This window comes from Rhea americana, unplaced genomic scaffold (assembly GCF_003343005.1).
Source record: "Rhea americana isolate MKP2758 unplaced genomic scaffold, rheAme1 scaffold_49, whole genome shotgun sequence".
Classification (NCBI taxonomy): Eukaryota; Metazoa; Chordata; class Aves; order Rheiformes; family Rheidae; genus Rhea; species Rhea americana.
Window position 1 is genome coordinate 2,970,496 of NW_028186634.1, and position 21,338 is coordinate 2,991,833.

The window sequence follows — 21,338 nt, forward strand, 5'->3', positions numbered from 1 at the left end:
GGCGGGGGTCGCGAGCCGCGCGGCGGCCGTTGGGGGGGAGGGGCGGGCGGCCGTTAGGGCCGTTGCGGTGCCGCGGCCCTTCCCGCTGCTCCGCGGGCCGCGGCCGCCGGCGCGGGGTTGCCTGTGCTGTGTGTGCGTGCGCTGGGTGCGGCCTGCCAGGGAGCTGGGTACGGCTGCCCGGGTGCTTCTCCCCGGGGTTTTCACGGGAGTGGGAAGGGAAAGAATAAAAACTGAACGTTTGGCTTTTACATCGTAGCTGCAGCAAGTGTGCCTGGCTAAGTGTGTCTAGCGAGAACTGCTCAACTGGAAAGTGAGGAGAGAAGCCTGTAAACCTACTTTGGGTTTTTTTTTTTTTTTTTAATGCTCTGTTTTGCAGTTAATGCAGAAGTAAAACGACGCTTTGTTAGAGCTGCAGTTCGTGAGGTAGATCTTTAACGTCCTGTACAGAGTTCTGGAATCCACAAGTTTCTAACTCTGTTCTGTAAAGCTAAGTGAAAATATATACCTGAATGCAAAATTCTGCATTCAGGCAGTATTAATAACTAAAATTTCAAATGAATCTCTGCAGTTGTGATTCTCCCAGCACCAGAACTGATGTTTCACTTCTGTGGGGGTTCATTTGCTTCTCAAGGATGTAGTAGTGTGAGGGCAGGCCTGTTCTCTTTCTCTTCCTGCATGTGTGTTAGAAACTGTGTAGCTTTGAATTTCCGTATACAAGTGTGGGCATTGTCCAGTGTTATTGCTGGGGAAGTGCAGTAGCATCCATCTGCTTTCTTTATCAGAGGCGTTCTTGATAAGATCAAATTTTGAACGAGGAGACACTGGTTCCAAGGCTTGATGCCTCTTTATAGAGAAGAACTGGTTGTTGTCCTCACTGCCCAGTTTCCCAGCTCTGTATTTTAAGAGTCCCTTCATTGCCAGTTCCCAGAGGCTAAGAGATGGCCCATGTTTTCCTGCTTTAGAGATCTATTTTACTGTGATTTTGGGGGGAGTTTTTGTAGTTGGGATCTTTATATGCAAAGATACTTTATCTGCTTTTCTCACAGCTGTAGTTTATTGTTTATTTGATGGGGTTGATAGAGATGAAGGTGCTAGTTGCAGAGCTTTGAGGCAGGAGCTCTGGCTAAGAGGGCAAGAGCTGCTGCTGCTGAAGCAAGAAAATTATTGTTTCTGAAAACACCAGGATTGATTTATGTAGATATTTGTAGAGAAACAGTGAACTCGAAGGATCTAATCCTTAAAAATTAAAACTTTTAACAGAAATAAGCTTTTAAAAATAAATGTTTTGTTAGACCTTTTGGGTTTTTTTTGTAGTAGTAGTAGTAGAATTCGGATACTAGTCTAATTGTGTTCTTTTCTAATAGCTTGGGAGCAGTGGTGCTTTTTACTCAAATCTGTGAGCTTCTGAGGCACAAAAAAGAGGCCACAGCCCAATTTAGCACAGCTGCTCTGCTCACTGTTTAGGTTGAGGTTCTTCAGCTGGCCATCTGATTAAAAAAAAGGGACTTTGAGTCTAGTTAATCAGCTTTTGGAGTTTCTCATCCATTCGTTCAGTCACCTGACTCCTTGGCCCACTTTTCCCCTCCTCAAAGAGGCAGTGCTTTGAACTGGACTATTTTTTGTTGCTTATTGTACTGCTTTAAAAGTAAAGTGTGGGTGATGGATTTACAGGGTTCACATCTCAAGAGTTGCCTCAGCACAAGTAAAGAGGTGATGTGGSGTAGGAACTGGTGTCCCCAGGCAGTAACTTCTTAAACTGTCATGCTGGTGGAGGCTTTGTGTCATGGAGCTATGATACTGCTCAAGCTTGTCCAACTTCAGAGGATTCTGTCAGGTGTTGAAGGTGATGTGCAATGAAAGTGTAATCTTAAATTGGAAGGATTAGTGTTTTGATCTGTCAAGAAAATCATGATATGATATGGGGATGATTAATTCACCTGGCCATATTATTATGTACCAATAATTATATAAAACAAATGTGTATTTTTATATGTATTCTGACTCATAAGTACTATTATATTTTAAATTGAAAGTATGTTTTTCTCCAGACTTCTGTAGAAAATATAAAGTTGGCTGTGTTATGAAAAGTAATTTTTTTTACCAGGCACTTTTATATGATATCGTAGTGAGTGTTAAGTGAGCAAACTCAAACCTGAGCATTTTCAGTTGCTTAGAAATGGAATAATGTTAAAAAAAAAAAAAAAAAAAAAAAAAACTCAAAGTGCATTATAAAGGGAAGTTACAAACAAGGATGATAAAGATTAAAGTTAATTGTTCGTTTTGTTATCTGAACTGTAAGCCACACAGCGCCTTTAATGGACTGTAATCCTCTGGTTCTTTTTCTCCATAMAAATATTTACTTTCATCCTATTAGTGACTAGAGGAGCAGTCGAGAAGAGTTGAGCTTATCTAATGATTTTTAGCAGGTAACAGAGCGACCCTGCTTTTCTCTCTCTCATGTTCTCCCTTCTCCTGTCCTTAGTTTCTGTTCTGTTGGATCTCATGCTCTTCTTCAAAACTTCCTTTATGGGCTGATTTGTCTTGTTAAATGAGAAGAAAGCTCTTCCTTTTTTTCACTGTAGTGTCCTTCAGGTTGGTTTTGCAGATTAAATCAAAGGCTGGGCTTGCACTCTGGTGCCCTGGAGGGCCACAAGTGTGCAAGGAAAACAGTGGGAACATATGGCCAGGATCAGAGGGGTGAGTAGAAGAGGGAAAGGTTGCTGTATCCATTCAGTGGCAGTCAGGTGCCCATGCGCTTCAGACATCTCTTATTGTACCGAAGTATTGGAAGGATTTCTTTTGATTTATTTTGTTTTGCCCATTACTTTTGGAAATTTCATATTCTTCTTTGTTTTATATTAACAGGAACATTTAGTGTAATAAAACATTGAGAAGGCTTTTGAATGTAATTTTTTTGGAGAAACCCAGCGATTCCTTGAAATCATAAAATGGCAAAATGTTTTTGTGCTGCTTGTTAATAAAATCTGTTAACTTTGGGGTGATTTTGTTTGCTTGTTTTTAGATTGTCATACATTTGTGTCAAAATAACTCTTCTCTTGAGAAAACATTTGTAACCAAGAACAATGACTGCTGCAGAGAACGTGTGTTACACGTTAATCAACGTTCCAATGGATTCAGAGCCACCTTCTGAAATCAGCTTAAAAAATGACCTAGGCAAGTAATGAACTATGTCTTACCAGAATTACACTATTTTTTCCCCATTATACCTCTCCTAGAATACTGTTTATATTTTATAAGCTCTAGCAAGTCAATTTGATTTTTATTTTGTTGACTTCTGAAATGTATGAATTTCTCTCTTTGCTGTGCTTTGAGAAACACATTGTGATGTTTATCTACTTAATGCTAGTTTTTTTTTCTCCTTGGTCTGTGCAAAAGTTTGAAATCTGTTTCTGTCTTTCTGTTTGAAATATGCTCAGGTAGATCGTAATGCAGTGATACAAATCTTTTCATCACTTGTTCAGTGGAATACTGTATCTTGTTTGCAGAAGTGCCAGTGTTGTTAYTTAGTATGTCTCTAACATCACAATGCGTCATAGCATCTGGTATAAAATGCTGCTTAGTGGCAAAATATGTTGCTGCTCGAATATGTTCAAATATGTTGATCTGCAATTAAATCTGGACTCCAGGCTTATTCTTTAGTATCTCTTGCTACCCCTTTATTTTTTYAGAACTAAGGGGATGAATTCTACTGATATGGCGTATTGCACTCCTGAGGGTGTTTGTATCTTCTTTCATCAAAGATTAATATTCTGTTAGATTTAAAAACTCTTATCTTTCTGATTTCCTAATTACTCTGACTTGTATTCACTGAATTGAATTTTTTTCATCCTTTCTAGAAAAAGGAGATGTCAAGTTGAAGACAGAAGCTTTGAAGAAAGTAATCATTATGATTCTCAATGGTGAAAAACTACCTGGACTTCTTATGACCATTATACGTTTTGTACTGCCTCTCCAAGATCATACCATCAAAAAACTGCTTCTGGTCTTTTGGGAGATAGTTCCAAAGACCACTCCAGATGGCAGGCTTTTGCAAGAAATGATCCTTGTATGCGATGCATATAGAAAGGTAACCTGATGTTTATTGCTTATGGTCACATGCTGGGTCTTTATATAAAGTATATCATTTTACATTAATTTTAAATATATATCTATAAATGGTATATGCCCTRTGTTTGCTTCCTGACCACTTCGTCTCAATGTTTCTGAGCTGTAAAACTTTTAAATAACTAAAAAACCTGCTACCAAGGAATTTTTGTGCTCATTTTCTATTATCACTAAAGACAGATTTAGTACTCTTAGTTTCTGAGTTAGTAAACCTCAAAGATGAAGGGTGATTGCTGTTCACAGGATCTTGGGACAAGTCTTGGGTCATAAAAAGAAACATTACTTYTGGAATAACTTCCTTGTAGTCTATTTGTGACATTGCTTCACAAAGATGATAAGGTTCCACAAGTTCTGTGGGAATTGATGTGAAGCAGCTGTTCATTATATTCACTAGAGGTTAGTATCGATTGTGCAGGAATGCCTGCAGCATGAGCTTCCACAGCTTGAGTCAGCAGAGAACATACACAATGCAACACCCTCTCCCACTCCCCAATTTTGTAAAGTTTAGTATACAGAAATACTTTTTTTCCCTTCTTTTTAAAGATTGTGACACAACAATGTTTTAAGAAGGTATTTCATGAGAAGACAATGAGGTGTCCTTGTTGATAGTTGGGATTTGTATCATGGAAAGAATTGGTGTGGGAAAAGGCTAGCAAGTACGTTCAGCTGAACTTAACTAGGTTACAGAGTCTGGCATTTCAGATATTCTTCCTGTTTGTTTTAGGATCTACAGCACCCGAATGAATTTATCCGAGGCTCTACTCTTCGTTTTCTTTGTAAGCTGAAAGAAGCAGAATTGTTGGAGCCTTTGATGCCAGCCATTCGTGCATGTTTAGAACATCGTCACAGCTATGTGCGCAGAAATGCAGTTCTTGCAATTTACACTATTTATAGGTAAATGCCAGAAAGTATTTACATTACAGCTTTGGTGGCAGAAAAGCAAGGCTAACTTTGACCTAGGTAGTTTTGGAGGTCTCATAAATGTCTAACAAGGACAGCAATATAAGCTGCTGTGAATTGGGGGTGGGGAGGGGAAGAAGAAGAGGAAGGGAAGGGAGGACTTTTTTTTTTTGCCCCTCTTCCTCGTCCATTTCCCTCCCCTTCTCTATCTGATGGACTACTTTGGAAAAGCGAAAGGTATTGCTGTTGTTTTTTGAAGTATGACTTAGGTCTTCATGCTGCAGGTTAATTTGTATGGGAAAATACCCTTCTTAATGATATAAACGTTAAAAGCGGTGATTGTTCACTACTATAAATACAGAAGAATCTTTTCAGAAATAYGGATATGTTATTTATTTGAAGTGAGACATTCTTCATGTAATAGTTTACTCAGTTATGTTGAAGCATTATTGTAGYTGTTTACCTAACTAAACAGGGTTAATGCTACCATTAAACCCAAACCACTGGTGGGATAATAGCGTAGATGTCATGATAGCAAACAGGTTTTTTTTAGCTCCTTGTATCTGTTCGCAGTTTCAAATAACTGCACAAAAGCTACATCTCATGATCTATTGTATGCTCTTCGCATTTTTTTTTTAAACGCTTGTTTGGAAGATACACAATTAAGCCTTAGGCTCTGCCCTTTGATAATTGTCCTTTTAATTATGTTTGGGTTTTTTTTGTTAGAAATTTTGAACATCTTATACCTGATGCTCCTGAATTGATCCATGATTTCTTGGTAAATGAGAAGGATGCAAGCTGCAAGAGAAATGCGTTTATGATGCTAATTCATGCAGATCAGGTAAGGATACTTGTCCTTTAACTGATTTGTTTTAAATCCTTTGAAACCTACTTGTTGGCAACCTAAGGTAATACTAAGTAAACACAGTTTAACTAATTGTCTATTAAAACTATGAACAAAAAAATAAATAAATTTGAAGTAAGAATCAGAGTAGTACTGATATTTGAAGTTGAAAAAGATCTTGGAGTGGAAGCTCTTAAAACCTACTGCAGTGCATAGTGGCATCAGCACACCTGTGGTGTATTTGGTAACTGAGTATGTTAACATAGGTCTTCAGTRCTGTCTTTTTTTAAAATAGTTCAGTTGCTGTATTTGGAAAAGACATGCATTGGTGCTGAAAACTAGGTAATTTGAGGTAATGAGCACTGCTTTGTAAGTTTTGTAGTCACATGAGAAAAAAAATGTGTTTATTGTTTGGGATTATTTGTTATACAGGCAATTGTCTTTTGTGTCTGGTTTGCATTAGGTTCATGATTTGTATTTTTCTTGTGTCTCTCTGTCTTTTCCTCCGTCCATTTAAAAAAAAAGGGTTATTTTGCTCTTAAGATCTGCCATTTTACTTTGATGTATTATTGTGTAGGTTGTTTTAAATTGCAAGTTGAGGAGTTGAATATGCTCTGGTTTGCGTTTTGATTAAAAAAAATGAATATTTTAAAATACAACTGAGTGAGAAAAGTCATCTGAATAATTTAGAATAACTTATTTTTATTTGTATAGGATCGAGCTTTGGATTATTTGAGTACCTGCATTGACCAAGTCCAGACATTTGGCGACATATTACAGTTGGTTATTGTTGAACTAATTTATAAGGTAAAAGGAAAACATTATGGCATATTTAGAATAAATGTGCTTTTTAACTTATGTTAGACTGCCCTTTAGAAGGGATAGGACACCACTGGAAAAGGAATTTTAGCTAGCACTTGACCCATGTTGGGGATGTGCCGTTGCTCTAGTAGAGCTGAGTATAACTTGTCTTTTACTAAACCACTTATGTGTGCAGAGCAATATGTCTCATCTGATTTGCCATGCCATGAACTGCATGTTATCAAACTGTTATTCTTTGTTTATCTGTGCAGGACATCTGTTAAAAAAGCTAGTTGAGAATACATATGCTCTTCCTTTTGAATAGAAGTTTTGAGACCTTGAAGCATTGCACAGAATTAATACTTTTTTAGTAGTTTTTGAAAAATTGCTTTTTGCTACTGTGAATGACACTTCTTATCCCCAAAAGTTTGTCACCATTTGCTTTATTTTCTTCTGGTAGTAAGGTGGTTAAACAGTTACACTATGTGGTTGCTATTTTTTTTCTGTATGGAAACTTTTGTTTGTTTGTTTTAACTTAGGTCTGTCATGCAAATCCATCAGAGAGAGCTCGGTTTATTCGATGCATTTACAATTTATTGCAGTCATCAAGTCCTGCAGTAAAATATGAAGCTGCAGGAACGCTAGTTACACTCTCCAGTGCACCAACAGCAATCAAGGTATATGACAAATGTTTTCAGATGTTTTGATGGTATTTACTGCACTGGAATACTGTATGCCGTACATTGAGACTTTGAAAGACTAAAGACATTTGTAATATGAGATGTTTGACACATTACATGTGAATCACTGTTTTGTAATATCTCTTATCTATTGGTCAACAAAAACAATGACCAAGAGTATATTTTGCAGGCCTGTGCCTAGTGGACTTCGTATTATTTAGTAGTGAGCAAGTCTGAACACTGCAAACTGTCATAATAGCTAATGCCAGCCTGCATTGTTCCTGGCATACTTAGCCAAGCAGACCAATGCTGAAGATACAGAAATTGGATGACTTACATTACTTATAAATGTGATCCTTTTTAGACCAGAATGAAAATATAAAGCAGAGAAAGTTTACATTTGGATTACTATTTGACCCTTGTGTGCCTACATTTATGTTTATACAGCTGTTTATTTGAGACTACATAGAAATTTTAAACTTATTAAAAAAAAAAAAACTTCAAAAATAGACTATACCATTTAGATTGACATCAAAAGTATTATAAATAGATCAGAAGGAGAATTAATTCTTAYGTTCTTGCTTTAATGTAGTTGTATTTGTTGAATGGGAATGTTGCACCTAGAGACTATCATTAAAACTGTATCTGGATACACTAATGCTGGCTACTGCTTTGAATTAGTTTTCGTGTCTACTTATGTACTTAGCTCACCCAAAGCACCCTAGAAAATTGTAATTTCCCTTGAATTTGAAATCAAGTATGTGTATTGTAATCAAATACTGTTGTGAACTTTTCGGTGCCTTTTTTGTCATAAACTGGTGGAGTCACGTTTACAATTGACCAGAAAGCTTTAAAGACAGTTTTTCTGGTTCATTTCTCTTCCCAGTTCTTGAGTAGTTACTTTACATTGTTATTAAAGCATCTTTTCTGAATTTCTCTCAGTAATCACCATTTTCTTTGTTATTTGAAATATTATTCATTTATTTTATTTTAGGCAGCTGCCCAATGCTACATAGATTTAATTATTAAAGAGAGTGATAATAATGTGAAACTGATTGTTTTGGATCGATTGATTGAACTAAAGGAGCATCCCTCCCACGAACGAGTATTACAAGTATGTTATCTCTCTATTTTCCTGCAAGCTTATTGAAAGCTTTCTTCCAAAAAAAAAAAAACCCCTCTGCTTTCAGATGTTGTTGTCTAGGGAAAATACACTTCTGAAGTTTAAACCTTCTGTTGGTAGGTTGTTAAAAACAGCTGGATGGTATTTTACATTTAGACTTGTTACTTTTATTTTCCTGCATAAGCACTAACAATGTCAAATACCGACTTGATTGCAAGATTTAATAGTATAGCTTACACAACAGACTTTATGTAAATATTATAATGTATTTAATGAGCAGAGTAAAAACTTTTTAATACGTATTTAGGTTATCTTGCTTGTTATCTATCAGTAGCTTATGTATTAAGCATTCAGAAAGTCTTTGAAAATCATTGAGGACGGAATTAGAATTGAATGAAAAACAAGTCACTTAAAGCAACAAAGTAGTTAGTATTTCATTATTTTTTCAGGATCTGGTTATGGACATCCTCAGAGTGCTGAGTACCCCAGATCTAGAAGTGCGCAAAAAAACCCTTCAACTAGCTCTGGATCTTGTCTCTTCAAGAAATGTGGAGGAGGTGAAATATGTATTACTTATGTTTCATCACATCTCTAGTCTTTGGAAAAATATATGGCTTGTTTCAATTTTATTTGATCTTTTCTATAGCTGGTGATTGTTCTGAAGAAAGAAGTGATTAAAACTAATAACGTGACAGAACATGAAGACACGGACAAATACAGACAGCTGCTTGTTCGTACATTGCATTCCTGTAGTGTTCGATTTCCAGATATGGCTGCAAATGTTATTCCAGTGGTATGCAAATATTTTAATTAAATTTTCATTAAGTATGTTTTAGCTGTACTAGAATCCTTGCTAACCTCCACCACAAAAGAATAGCTGAAGCTATGTTTCTAGCAGTGAGTTTATACTATATTATGCTAATTTTAATGCCCTGAAGAAGTGTAGGACTTTTGATGTTGTAGTTATTCATCATCCATGACTTCTACTTTTAAATATTCTTAAAGAACATGAGCTGAAAAGTACCTCTACCTAAAAGCACAATAATATTTGTTTAAAAAAGTGTTTGGATTTTGGTAATTGGTTGGAATATACAAGACTTTTTTTCATAATTTATTTGATTTTAGCTTTGATTAATGAGATTTGTACATTTTTTTTCTGAATGTAGAAAGAAAATATTACTATATGAATGTAATATTATTTTGAGACTAAATTTAAATTAGGTAAGTCTGTTCTCTTATTCTTTCCTATTCTTCTTGTCTGTGTTCATCTATTGGATACTGTAACTTCTGTGAAGCATGTGATCTCTTGCAAATTATGTGACTGGGTTGCTGATTGTGCTCATGTTCACTCTTGTGCTAGCTGATGGAGTTTCTTAGTGATAATAACGAAGCAGCAGCTGCTGATGTTTTGGAATTTGTGCGTGAAGCAATCCAGCGGTTTGATAACCTCAGACCTCTTATTGTTGAGAAGATGCTTGAAGTCTTTCACGCTATTAAATCTGTCAAGTAAGTCCAAAATATGATCTTAGTCCGAAATTGAAGCACTATATTGAAGGTATATGGTTGTTACATGTATTATAGCTCTTCCAAAATCCCTGCTACCAAGCCACACAAAAGAATAACTGAAGCTGAGATATCCTAGGGGATGGATGATTTCTAGGTGTACAGCCTTCCCTATTTATACAAAACATATATTGGGGGCTTATTGCACTGAATGAAGAAAATTGACTCAAATTTCATTTTTATGATACAGTTGTTAATTGTGTTTCTGTTTGCTGGAGAGCATAGCTGTTGATGAAGGCAAACCTAAAAGTGATATATTTGTTAAAATGAAGTTGTGAAAGGATTATTGCATTTGCAGCAGGAATTTGCATTTGAAGGAACCTGGAAATGCTTACTGTGCATTTGTCAGCAAACCCAGTCTTAACATAAATAATCTGCAAAGCATCTTTAGTATCTTTTAGCACACTAGAAACTTGATTTTCTGATGCATTTACATAGATTCAGCCTAAGGAGAACTACTCTGTATTAAGATAGCACTTCACTGTTTTTCCAATACATGGCATGCTCTGAATCCCAGCTTCATCATGCTCTTGTTAAGTGGCAAAAAACAAACGGTGGTATTTTCCTTAATCTCCATTTATTTTGTTGTTCATTGTCCTACAAGATGGAAAAGTTGATCTGTCTTAGTTGATTGGAAAAGTTGTATTTGGCCTTATCCTGTTAAAATAGTTACTTCTAATGCTTGTAATAGATTTGATTTTTATGAATATCAAGATCAGCACAGGAATAAATTCGTAGCAGAGAATATAACTTATTTGATAAACTTCTTCATTAGTTTAGTAAGACCAAAAGGATGAATGTATTTGATCAAACTTGCTACATTTTATTTAATATACTGCAAGCAGAATATTTTTTCTATTCTGTCACTTGTATCCTTTTGAATTTATTGAGGCTGGCATTTACCACCTGACTGTAAATAATTTCCTTTCATGCTAGTGTCAGTGCATCATGAAAACATTACTAAGTTACTCTTCTTATCTTAGGATTTATCGAGGAGCTTTATGGATCCTTGGAGAATATTGCAGTACAAAGGAAGATATACAAAGTGTAATGACAGAAGTTCGCAGATCGCTAGGAGAGGTGTGTTTGTTTTGTTATTTGTTAGACTATTTTTTGTCATTTTACTTAATATATGCAATGTGTTATATAAGAAAAAGACTAAAAATCAGATGAAAGGCAATTTTAAGCACTTGCGAAGGTAATTCTGTGTGCAAGAATTCTAAAGCAAAAATTAAATAGTTTTGCATTCAAGTGGAATGTCTGTAGTCAGTGTATACTCAGAATAAGTGGTAGCTGATTACTGCATATTTAGGAGAAGAGATGAGAAATTTCTTATTTCAGAAAATTATGGCAGCTTTAAGATACAATTTAACTGATTATATCCAATATATCCATCCTTCACAAATGAGAGTGCTTTAAGTCTGGGAAGTTCTGAGAGGTATCTAAGACATTTTGTACAATGCTGTGATTGAACTTTTTTTCATGGGAAGGAGGCTTCTGTATATACTTCGACATCTACATATCTCCTTATATTCTCTCAAATTGTTGCACTGTAATTGACCTTACAATACAGACAGTTTTTATGAAAACCTCTGCAGAACAAAAATGTTTTTTTTTTGATTACAATAATTGTTTCTTGTTGGTCTTAGATTCCGATAGTAGAATCTGAAATCAAGAAAGAAGCTGGTGAGCTAAAACCTGAAGAAGAGGTGACTGTGGGTCCAGCCCAAAAATTGGTGACAGAAATGGGCACTTATGCAACACAGAGTGCTCTCAGTAGTTCCCGACCTGCAAAAAAGGAAGAAGACAGGTATATAAGATTTCATATTAGACCAGCAGTGATTCAATTAATTTTAAAAGTGGTATTCTCTCTCATACAGTGTTTAGTGGTTGAGACAGCCTCCTGTTTTTAAGGTATTATCTGAAGTGGATAATATCTGATGAGAAGTTGCATAATTGCTTGGAAGTTGTAATCAACACTTATTATATGTCAAAAAAAGACATTATGATATCGTAAATTCCAACTGATTCTTTGTTCTTTGTGCATCAAATCTATTTACATTTTTAATTGTATATGGAAATATTGCCATTAGATTAAGAGTTTTTTCCTTAATACTGCTTTGCATTGTTTAATATCTGCTGTATTTTACTTCATTAGTAGCTAAAACAATTATTATGTTTTCTTAATGACTGCAAGTGAGTTACTTTGGATTAATCATTATCATGTCAAAGTTGCAATGAAGTATTACGAGTAGAAATTATCCCTTAAACTTTTCACTTGACTTTCTATTCTATGTGGAGTTGGCTGTGTGACTTATAAATACCTTTATATGTGGAAAAATTACTTCTGGAGTAAAAGACCTTCTTCTGAGACCTTTCAAGCTTGTTTTGTTTGTACAATATTGGGTGCTAAGATATGAATATGATATATATGTTAAAAAGTATCATAACAAGTCTCATAATGATCAACTTCCTTTGCAGACCTCCATTAAGAGGATTTCTTCTTGATGGAGATTTCTTTGTTGCAGCTTCTCTTGCCACAACTTTAACTAAGATTGCTTTACGATATGTGTCACTAGTTCAGGAAAAGAAGAAACAAAATGTAAGTCATTGACTGTATTTTCCCTGTAGTTACAAAGAAGAGCTAGCTGCTGCTGTTGAGTTATGTGAATTGTTATGTATGCGTTTTGGGGGGTTGGTTTGTCTTTAAACAGGTTTGAGGTGGATTAAGTTCAAAATTAAGTGCCAGTTACATAATTGGGTAGTAACGATGTTTGGGTTGCAAAATGAGCTACTGTTCTCCAGCCACTGTTTCTAGACAATGTCTAAATCATGCTGCTTGTTTTCTGCACAAGTACGAACAAAAAGATACCTTTTTTTGGATATTTTATGAATCTGATGAATTTTCATCTGCTTTTGAAATAAATCAGAAACAAATATTTCTGTAAAATCTATGTAAAATGTAATAACCTCTTTCCATTCTATTTGCTTTTTCTCCCTTTTTCTCAGTCCTTTATTGCTGAAGCTATGTTGCTGATGGCCACTATTCTCCATTTGGGAAAGTCCTCTCTTCCCAAGAAGCCAATCACAGATGATGATGTGGATCGTATTTCTTTGTGTCTGAAAGTTTTGTCRGAGTGTTCTCCACTCATGAATGATATTTTCAACAAGGAATGCAGACAGTCCCTCTCTCATATGCTGTCAGCCAAGCTAGAAGAGGAGAAACTTTCCCAAAAGGTGAGATGTGATAAACTTGTAATCATAGATACCTGGATTTTATTTTAAACTGATGTTCACATACAAGCTGGTCACAGAAACTGCATGAATTTCACTATTTGATTGTAAGTCAGTAAGTCATTATTTGACTGTGCATTGAGAATAGAATTCATCATGAGTTCTTGAATATTTCCTTGTCTGTTTTTTAGAAAGAATCAGAGAAGAGGAATGTGACAGTTCAGCCAGATGATCCCATTTCCTTCATGCAGCTTACTGCTAAAAATGAAATGAGCTCAAAAGAAGACCAGTTTCAGCTGAGCCTTCTTGCAGCAATGGGACACACACAGAGGAAGGAGGCTGCTGATCCTCTGGCATCCAAACTTAATAAGGTAATATAGAAGTTGGAAATCAGTTGATGCTTATGCACTACTGGAGATGCAGGCTGGAACTGATGAACCTGATTATGCTGATTGATTGGAAAGGCACATGTGTTTGACTGAGATAAGGAGGAGAAAGGGAAAAGCCCTTCTTCTCCTTGTTCACGTGAGAGGGAAAGAAAAAGGAGCCTCTGGAATGCAGAGAAGAAATAAGATTGTTTGGTGGTTGAGGAGCTCAGTAAGGCTCACTATAAGGAGAGAAGGGAGGTTGTAGGTGGTTAAGAATCACTTTTTGTGGCTGCCATACACTACTGCCAAGTGCTGTGGTTTTGTTTTTCTGTTGTTTGAGACAGTGTTTTCAACATGCTTATGAGGAAAAATATCTTCAATTCTTTTCTTTGACAGGTTACWCAGCTGACAGGTTTCTCAGACCCTGTCTATGCAGAAGCATATGTACACGTCAATCAATATGATATTGTATTGGATGTGCTTGTAGTAAACCAGACCAGTGACACTCTGCAGAACTGCACACTAGAACTTGCCACACTAGGTAAGGAGTATAGGTGGAAACAAAGCAACTTTTAGGCAGCTGTGAGGTCCTGGGTGTTGGCACTGAGCTGGAACACTTTTAATTACTCAAAACTTTCTGCTAGCTGGTTGACATTTTTAAAGGATATTTTCAAAAGCCTTTGAAGATATTTTTGGCACTAACAGTACTATCATGTTACAATAATCAGATTTTGAACTTCTTGCTTTTTCAGTAGAAAAATAGCATACTAGTCTATTTTCTGTTCTCCTCTTTCTCAAATACGGACAATTTTCTCTGGTATACTTATTCCCTGCTGTGCTGTTACCGTAGAGAAAGAGGACAAATTCTAGATCAGTATGAAGGAAATCTCAGCCAGTGGAAAGCCATCTGCTCTAGGTGGTTCCTGCACTCAACCTGAAGTACTAAATATTGCATTTACTCAGCTGAAACCATTCCTTCTGCCAACAGCTGTAGGAGGAGCATGTTTGAACAACACTGAGGGTTCGTTAACTTCCTTTAGGGGCAGGATTGGAGCAGATAGTATAAGAACACTAACCGGTTTCCTATTAGTTATCTTATTGTTTGTCAGGCAAGTGTAGAAGAGTATTTACAACAATACTAGGAGAACACGTTGTGTATATTTTTAATTGGTGTAACCGTGACTGAGAGATGTAAACTTCCTCCTCATGGTGAACAGAATGAGTATATTACTTTAGTTTCTGTGTGCATCTGTCCTTTCAGCAGTTCAGTAAGGCAGAATTGTATAGTTTATAACTAATACCTTGTAAAAACTGTGACTTACTGAATCACGTGTGTGTGTATATCTGAAGCATTCGTGCTGTATTGTCAAAGTGCACAGCTTAAATACTCTCATAGAACTAAGGTATCTGATTATTTCCTTGTAGCAATTACACTTAAAATCGTGATACTTTGACCTGTCTGTAAATAGCTTAGTGCATATAATACTGAACATTGAACTCTGCATTTTTGAGGCATTTGGCAATGGGATTAGACATTACAGTGTTATTAGTGTTTGGAACACAACAGGTAGAACCAACCATTTCCTGCTTGTTAAAAATTTGTACTAGACTCAATCCAAAGCCCATTTAAGACAGTATTTTCATTTATTTTCTGTGGATTTTGAATAAGCACACTGATATTCTAATTAATTTTTTTTTAAGTTAAATTTATTTTGTTTTTCAGCTAGCAAATTTTAAAGAAAGAAAATAAAGCAACCCAATACCTTTAGCGGTTTAGTGCACTTGATAGACATTACAATTAAATGACAGGAAAATTAAGAATAGTGACCCAAAAGCTAAAGCCATTGTGCGCTAGTAACTTCAATTTCTTCGAACAGGTGACTTGAAACTTGTGGAAAAACCATCTCCACTGACACTTGCTCCACATGATTTTGCAAACATTAAAGCTAATGTCAAGGTTGCTTCAACAGAAAATGGAATCATTTTTGGTAATATTGGTAAGTAAAGAGTTTTATGTGCAATATTAACACTAATGGGTAGCATTTCTTAGATGCTTAATAAGCTCAGAAATAAATACTTAAAGCACTTCATGCTAGAAGAGGAAATTAAATGGTCTGTAATATATTATTATTTTTGTAATGATTTTATTTTAAAAGTCACTTTAAGTAAAAGTCATGATAGAACATGTTATCTTTAGAATGATTATCAGCCTGACGTTTGATCGAACTGATATTTGATCAAAGCCTCTGACTTTAAAACACAAGCTAAGCAGCCTTGCCTGCTATCTTAACTCAAAAGCTCTACCACACTGGTAGTGCTCTAGAAGGGAATAGAGACCAAACAGAAGACCTGAGCTGAACAAATGTTGACTGTTGTTAACTGGCAAATGGTAATTGAGTACTTTTGTTTATTGCAAACTCACGTTTTTAAGCATTAGGTTGTTTGTGTTTTATATTGCAGTGTATGATGTCTCTGGAGCAGCCAGCGATAGAAACTGTGTTGTTCTCAGTGATATTCACATTGACATTATGGATTACATCCAGCCAGCGTCATGCACGGATGCAGAGTTCCGACAGATGTGGGCAGAATTTGAGTGGGAAAACAAAGTTAGTTTTCTGTTTGTGTTATTTTGAGGTTCTTTTGGATGAGGTGTAATTCTGTTTTTTTAAATCTACATCAACACATAACAGCATCTTTTCTTTTGATACAAGCATCATTCACATGCTTATGTAACACAAGTGATTGTATTGTGTTTAAGATTAGACAATTTAGCTGTATCTGTCTGCACATTGTCTGTGCAGAAGTAAGTAGCATCATCTTCTAAATATAGATAATGGCTTTAGTATTTGAAAGAATCCATAAAGTCTATAAAATGCCTTGGCTATTGATCTCTAACTCATTCTTACTGACATCTTCTCTGTCTCACAGGCTTAGAGAAGCAATATTTTGCACTTTTTTTTTTTTTAATAAAAGTAGTATGTATGTTGAGCCTCTTGTCTAGAGGTGATCCAGATTGCTCAGTGGTTGCTGTGTACTTCAGCTCAAAGGATAGATAATAATATGTGTAAGTTCTTGCTGAGACTGAAGAATTATACTGCTTGGCCTCTCCATTTCAAAATAGAAGTGATGTGCTGCACTTCAGAATTTTCTGTGGATTCCAAGCAGAATAACTTTAATTTTACAATGCAACTGTGTGCACTTATGGATGTTACATAAAAAAAACACATAAATGTCAGGTACGCTTAAGGTTAGAGGATGCCCAAGCTGTTAATAACAAATGACTTAATAAAAGGGTTATTTGGAGGGGAAATGTTCTCATACRACAGAGCAACATAATTAAAGAACAGAATAGCAATGATTTTTAAAAAAAAGAAAAGGCAGTTGTTTTACAGAAACTGTAGCCTTGTTTGCTGTATGTATTTACATGTATAACCTGGGATGAATTTAAGCCTTCTAAAGGGAGCTTGTGAACAATAGTTTTTATCCTACAGTGTATGGATCCTTAGCAATTCATAAACTCTCCCAGAAAGGTTAAAGAGCGATTAAATTAAGACCCACAGTCTTCAGTATAAGAAAACCAGGGCAGCCAAGAGATAACAGCAAAAGATAAAAAAMCAAAAATACTACTTTTATGTGCTACACACTGGCCCATGCAGCCCTTCTCAGCTGCAGTAACATGATTTTGAAGCTACTCTATCCGATTTAAATAGCCCTGGGCCAACTTGCTGAATCCTCCTAAATAAATAAATAAAGTTATGACTCTCCTACTTTTTCCAGGGCAGAGAAGGAGCTTTAGGCACTTTGGCCCATCGAAGTTTCATAGGACTTTGAAGTAAAATTACGGTTTCCTTCCCCCCCAATATTTTAATTACGGTTTTATTTCGGATAGGTACAGTATTCTTTGTTATTCTTAGCTATGGGAGGTAACTACTGTAGTTTTGTGAAACAACTTCCCTTTACTTGAAGGAGACTGTTCTTCGGTGAAGGATGAAGTCATTCCTAGCATCAGTCATTGAGAATAAGCTTTTGGAGTAGCTATCGCTTTTGTTCAGGCAATGTATAAACTTAAACTGTATTCATATGAGAAACACACTACTTGAAAGAGAAGATGTACATGTTCAGCAGAGTATCGTGTTCACTTAATACATTTTAGGAGATGTGGTAGTAAAAAGGAATTCCCACCCCTTTTAACTAGTGGATTACAGGAGGTGAAGACTTCATATGCTGCAACCACAYAGGATATGCAAGCAACTTACCAAATGTGATGTTTTGCAAGAGAAATGTGGTGATAATCTCTTTTTGAAGCCATGAAGCAGAGGGTGATTTCAGATATGTCTGATGTGCTATTTAAAGTAATACCAATTTTTTCCCCTTTTTGAAGGTTACAGTGAACACAAATATCATTGATCTAAATGAATACTTACAGCATATACTGAAGTCAACCAATATGAAATGCCTGACTCCAGAGAAGGTGAGCTATTTGCTTAAGGGCTTTTAGACACCCTTTTTAGTTTGTAAGTTTTATTGTTTTAACATTTTTTATGGAAGTTATTAGAGCTGTTTGTTTACATTATGAAACTATATATATTTCAAAGTTTTGAAATGAGTGCTCTGAAAAGAATGAAGAAATTAATGTTATCAAAATTCTATGCCTTTTTCCTTATGTTCATATTTTTTTGTAGCTGGATAATGCTTTTTTTAGTTTGTAGTAGATATACTGTAATATGTATTTGATAGGACCGTGTGTTTTTACACAATTTTTTTCAGTATCTCAAATTTTCTTTTCTGTCAAAGTTTATCTTTACTTGCTGTTTAGCCTTTTTGCTGTAAAGCAATATGTATATAATATGTATATTAATATATAATAGCTATTAGTTACTATATGTATAGTAGTTACTTGCTATTTAGCTTCTTTAATCTTTTTGATATCCATACCCATTACTCTTGTTTCAATGACTAATACAGATTACATCTCTTCCGATATTAATTATAAAAATTTAGAATTAATTCAGAAAAATGTCACCACTATTTCCCACTGTGTGATTTGCTCATCTTCCAAAATGCTGTATATGAAGGCAGAGGTTTAAATATTAAACACGAATATCTGCTTGGCTATACCTATGATGAATCAAATGTATTTAGAGGATTTTGATCATCCTAAAGAGTTTGAATGTCCCTTCTATAGGCACTTTCTGGTTACTGTGGCTTTATGGCTGCCAATCTTTATGCACGTTCCATATTTGGAGAAGATGCACTTGCCAATGTCAGCATTGAAAAGCCAATTCACCTTGGACCAGATGCTCCTGTCACTGGCCACATACGAATCCGTGCAAAGAGTCAGGTAACTGTGCTTTCTATTGAGAGCTTTATTTTTTTATCATTGTTTTTTTAGAAAACGTACAGCGAACTAAACTTAGTTCCTAATATTAGGTAAATGTAAAATTTTTGGTGGTGATGACCATAGTTTTTAAACTAAGGCTGAAGTTCCTATCTCGTTTACATTTTGTGTATTTCGTTAAGGAAGAATGGCTTTCTAGTTAGGTGTATTCATACTCAAAAACCATATGATAGATCTCTTCTGCCAGTCTATTTTAATAAAATAGACCTTTGGGCCAAAATTTCCTTATTTTATCCATGGCACTGCAAATAAGATTTTACATTTGATTTGCTTTTGAATAAAGGCTAGATGCCCCCTAGGGTTCTATGATCTGTTTCTTAATGAATTAAACATTTAAAAAATATAATTAAATAGAATTATTTTCTAAAATTACTCCAGTAGAACTTCTTTGAATTTTAGAACTTACACTTGTGGACTAAAAAAATACATATTTGGAACTCTGTTTAATAATGAAAGAGGTAATGTACCAATAAAAGTATCTTAAATGGCATACAGTAAAGGGTTCCCTCAGAGTTTTAGGATCAAATAAACCATTCAGTTTGTGATGTCATTGATTATGTTTACAGTGACTTTTTTATAACATTGCCTTAATTAAATATTCTGGCCTAAATATGCCAGCTCTAAATATATCAGTCTCATCTTGAGATCGTTCTGCTATTGATGAGGTAGATTTGTTCAGTTTCTTTTGAGATCTCTTCCATTTCTATTCAATGTTAATATGATTTTGTGATGCAATTACTTTTTGTAGCCTTTTTGTATCAACTGTTTATATCAGCACTAAGTCTTTCAACTCTTTCAGTATTTGGATTGACAGCTGTAGCTTATTTAGTAGCAGCATGCTTTGAATTGATGAAGGATCCAATGGCTGAAAATTCTTTACTCTTCTGCCTATAGTATTGATATCAGAGCTTTAGTAATTGCAGGCTCATTTAAGTTTCATTGATTCAATATTAATAATAATATCTAGATCTTGCCTTTACCTAATGTTAAAATGATATGACCTGTAATTTTTATAAATACATGAACCGTTAGAAATACTTTAATTTCCATGCCTCTAGCTTTATAGATTTCTTGATGATATATATGATATAGCGATTATAATCACTATATACAGATACAGGGATTATAAAGTGTCAACATCATGAATGCCTTCTTTCTTTTCCTTACAGGGGATGGCTCTGAGTCTTGGAGATAAAATCAATCTGTCTCAGAAGAAAACAAGTTTATAAATTTTACATAATGTCTTGTTGGGTCTTTTACAATTTAACTTTAGGTATGTGGCTTTTGGGATCCAGAACATCTTATATTCTCCATGTTCTGTAACTGTAGAAGCCAAGCTTTTGAGCTGAATGCATTCCAGCAGATAATTTATAGGTTCTCCATGATTGATACAGAGCAAAACTTTAAATCTCCAGGTTTTTTCTTTGTGTCCTGGAATTTGTCATCTTTGTCTCTCATATATACTGATGCTCACAGTACAATAAACAAATCTATGCCAGTGCAGTTTTGTTTTTAAATTAAAAATTCTGTATTATTTGATTACTACTGAACATCTGGCAGGGTTATTTTGACACTCCAAGGRGTGAGAATATTTAATTGCTTGAAGTGTTTACAAGAATGGCTAGTCCTGAACTGTGTGAATTTGTGACCATGACTCTTAAAATGCTCGTGTATCTAGGAGAAATGAGAGACCTAACTCAAAGGCTGCATCTTCTAGATAGTTGGTTTAATAATGTAATCCCTTAGCACAGACAAAGCAGTAATGTTAAAATTGTGTAGTTTAGCATGTAAAAGGAGACTGTCAACATTCAGCTCTTTCTAGCAAGTAGTAAAATCTTTAACTTTGTTAGATTCTGAAATACTTTCAGAATAGCATTATTGTCATGAGTAACACACAACATTCTTGATGTTTTTATTTTTTTAGTTGAATACAAAAAAAGACAGCGAAGTGCAACATTGAAGTTATAGCAGTGTAAGCAGTATTTTCAGTGGCTGCAGCCATTAGCCACATATGTAAGCTCAGGAAGGAAGGATTCAGACTGATTATGATCTCACACTGAAAACGAGTGCTTTGAACCATGTTGGGGAAGTCTTGGAAAAGGAAGAATTATGGTTGCAGTTCAGGTCAGGATGTGGAAGTGAGTTAACACCATTTTAGTAGTAGATTAAAACATATAGCCATTAGACTGAAAATATATTTAGTTGAATGTTAAACATTAATTCTGAATTTCTTAAGTTGTTGCAAGCAGTGAATTCTACAGAAGCTTTCCTTGGAGCCAACAGTACTCTTTCAGTTGGCAGA

At 35.3% G+C, this 21,338-nt stretch overlaps 1 protein-coding gene across 1 annotated transcript; it reads left to right on the forward strand.

The window, feature by feature from the left end:
• Positions 1 to 2,225: 2,225 nt before the first annotated feature.
• Positions 2,226 to 20,539, forward strand: COPB1 (coat protein complex I subunit beta 1). The gene is made up of 21 exons (XM_085317169.1): positions 2,226 to 3,174; positions 3,858 to 4,087; positions 4,850 to 5,019; positions 5,752 to 5,866; positions 6,584 to 6,676; positions 7,210 to 7,347; positions 8,345 to 8,464; positions 8,923 to 9,030; positions 9,120 to 9,266; positions 9,834 to 9,979; positions 11,020 to 11,116; positions 11,686 to 11,846; positions 12,518 to 12,638; positions 13,046 to 13,273; positions 13,462 to 13,641; positions 14,035 to 14,179; positions 15,516 to 15,635; positions 16,099 to 16,244; positions 18,020 to 18,109; positions 18,824 to 18,979; positions 20,206 to 20,539. Exons 1-21 carry the CDS (start codon positions 3,084 to 3,086, stop codon positions 20,263 to 20,265), a joined length of 2,862 nt encoding a protein of 953 aa, XP_085173295.1. The 5' UTR covers positions 2,226 to 3,083; the 3' UTR covers positions 20,266 to 20,539.
• Positions 20,540 to 21,338: the final 799 nt, after the last annotated feature.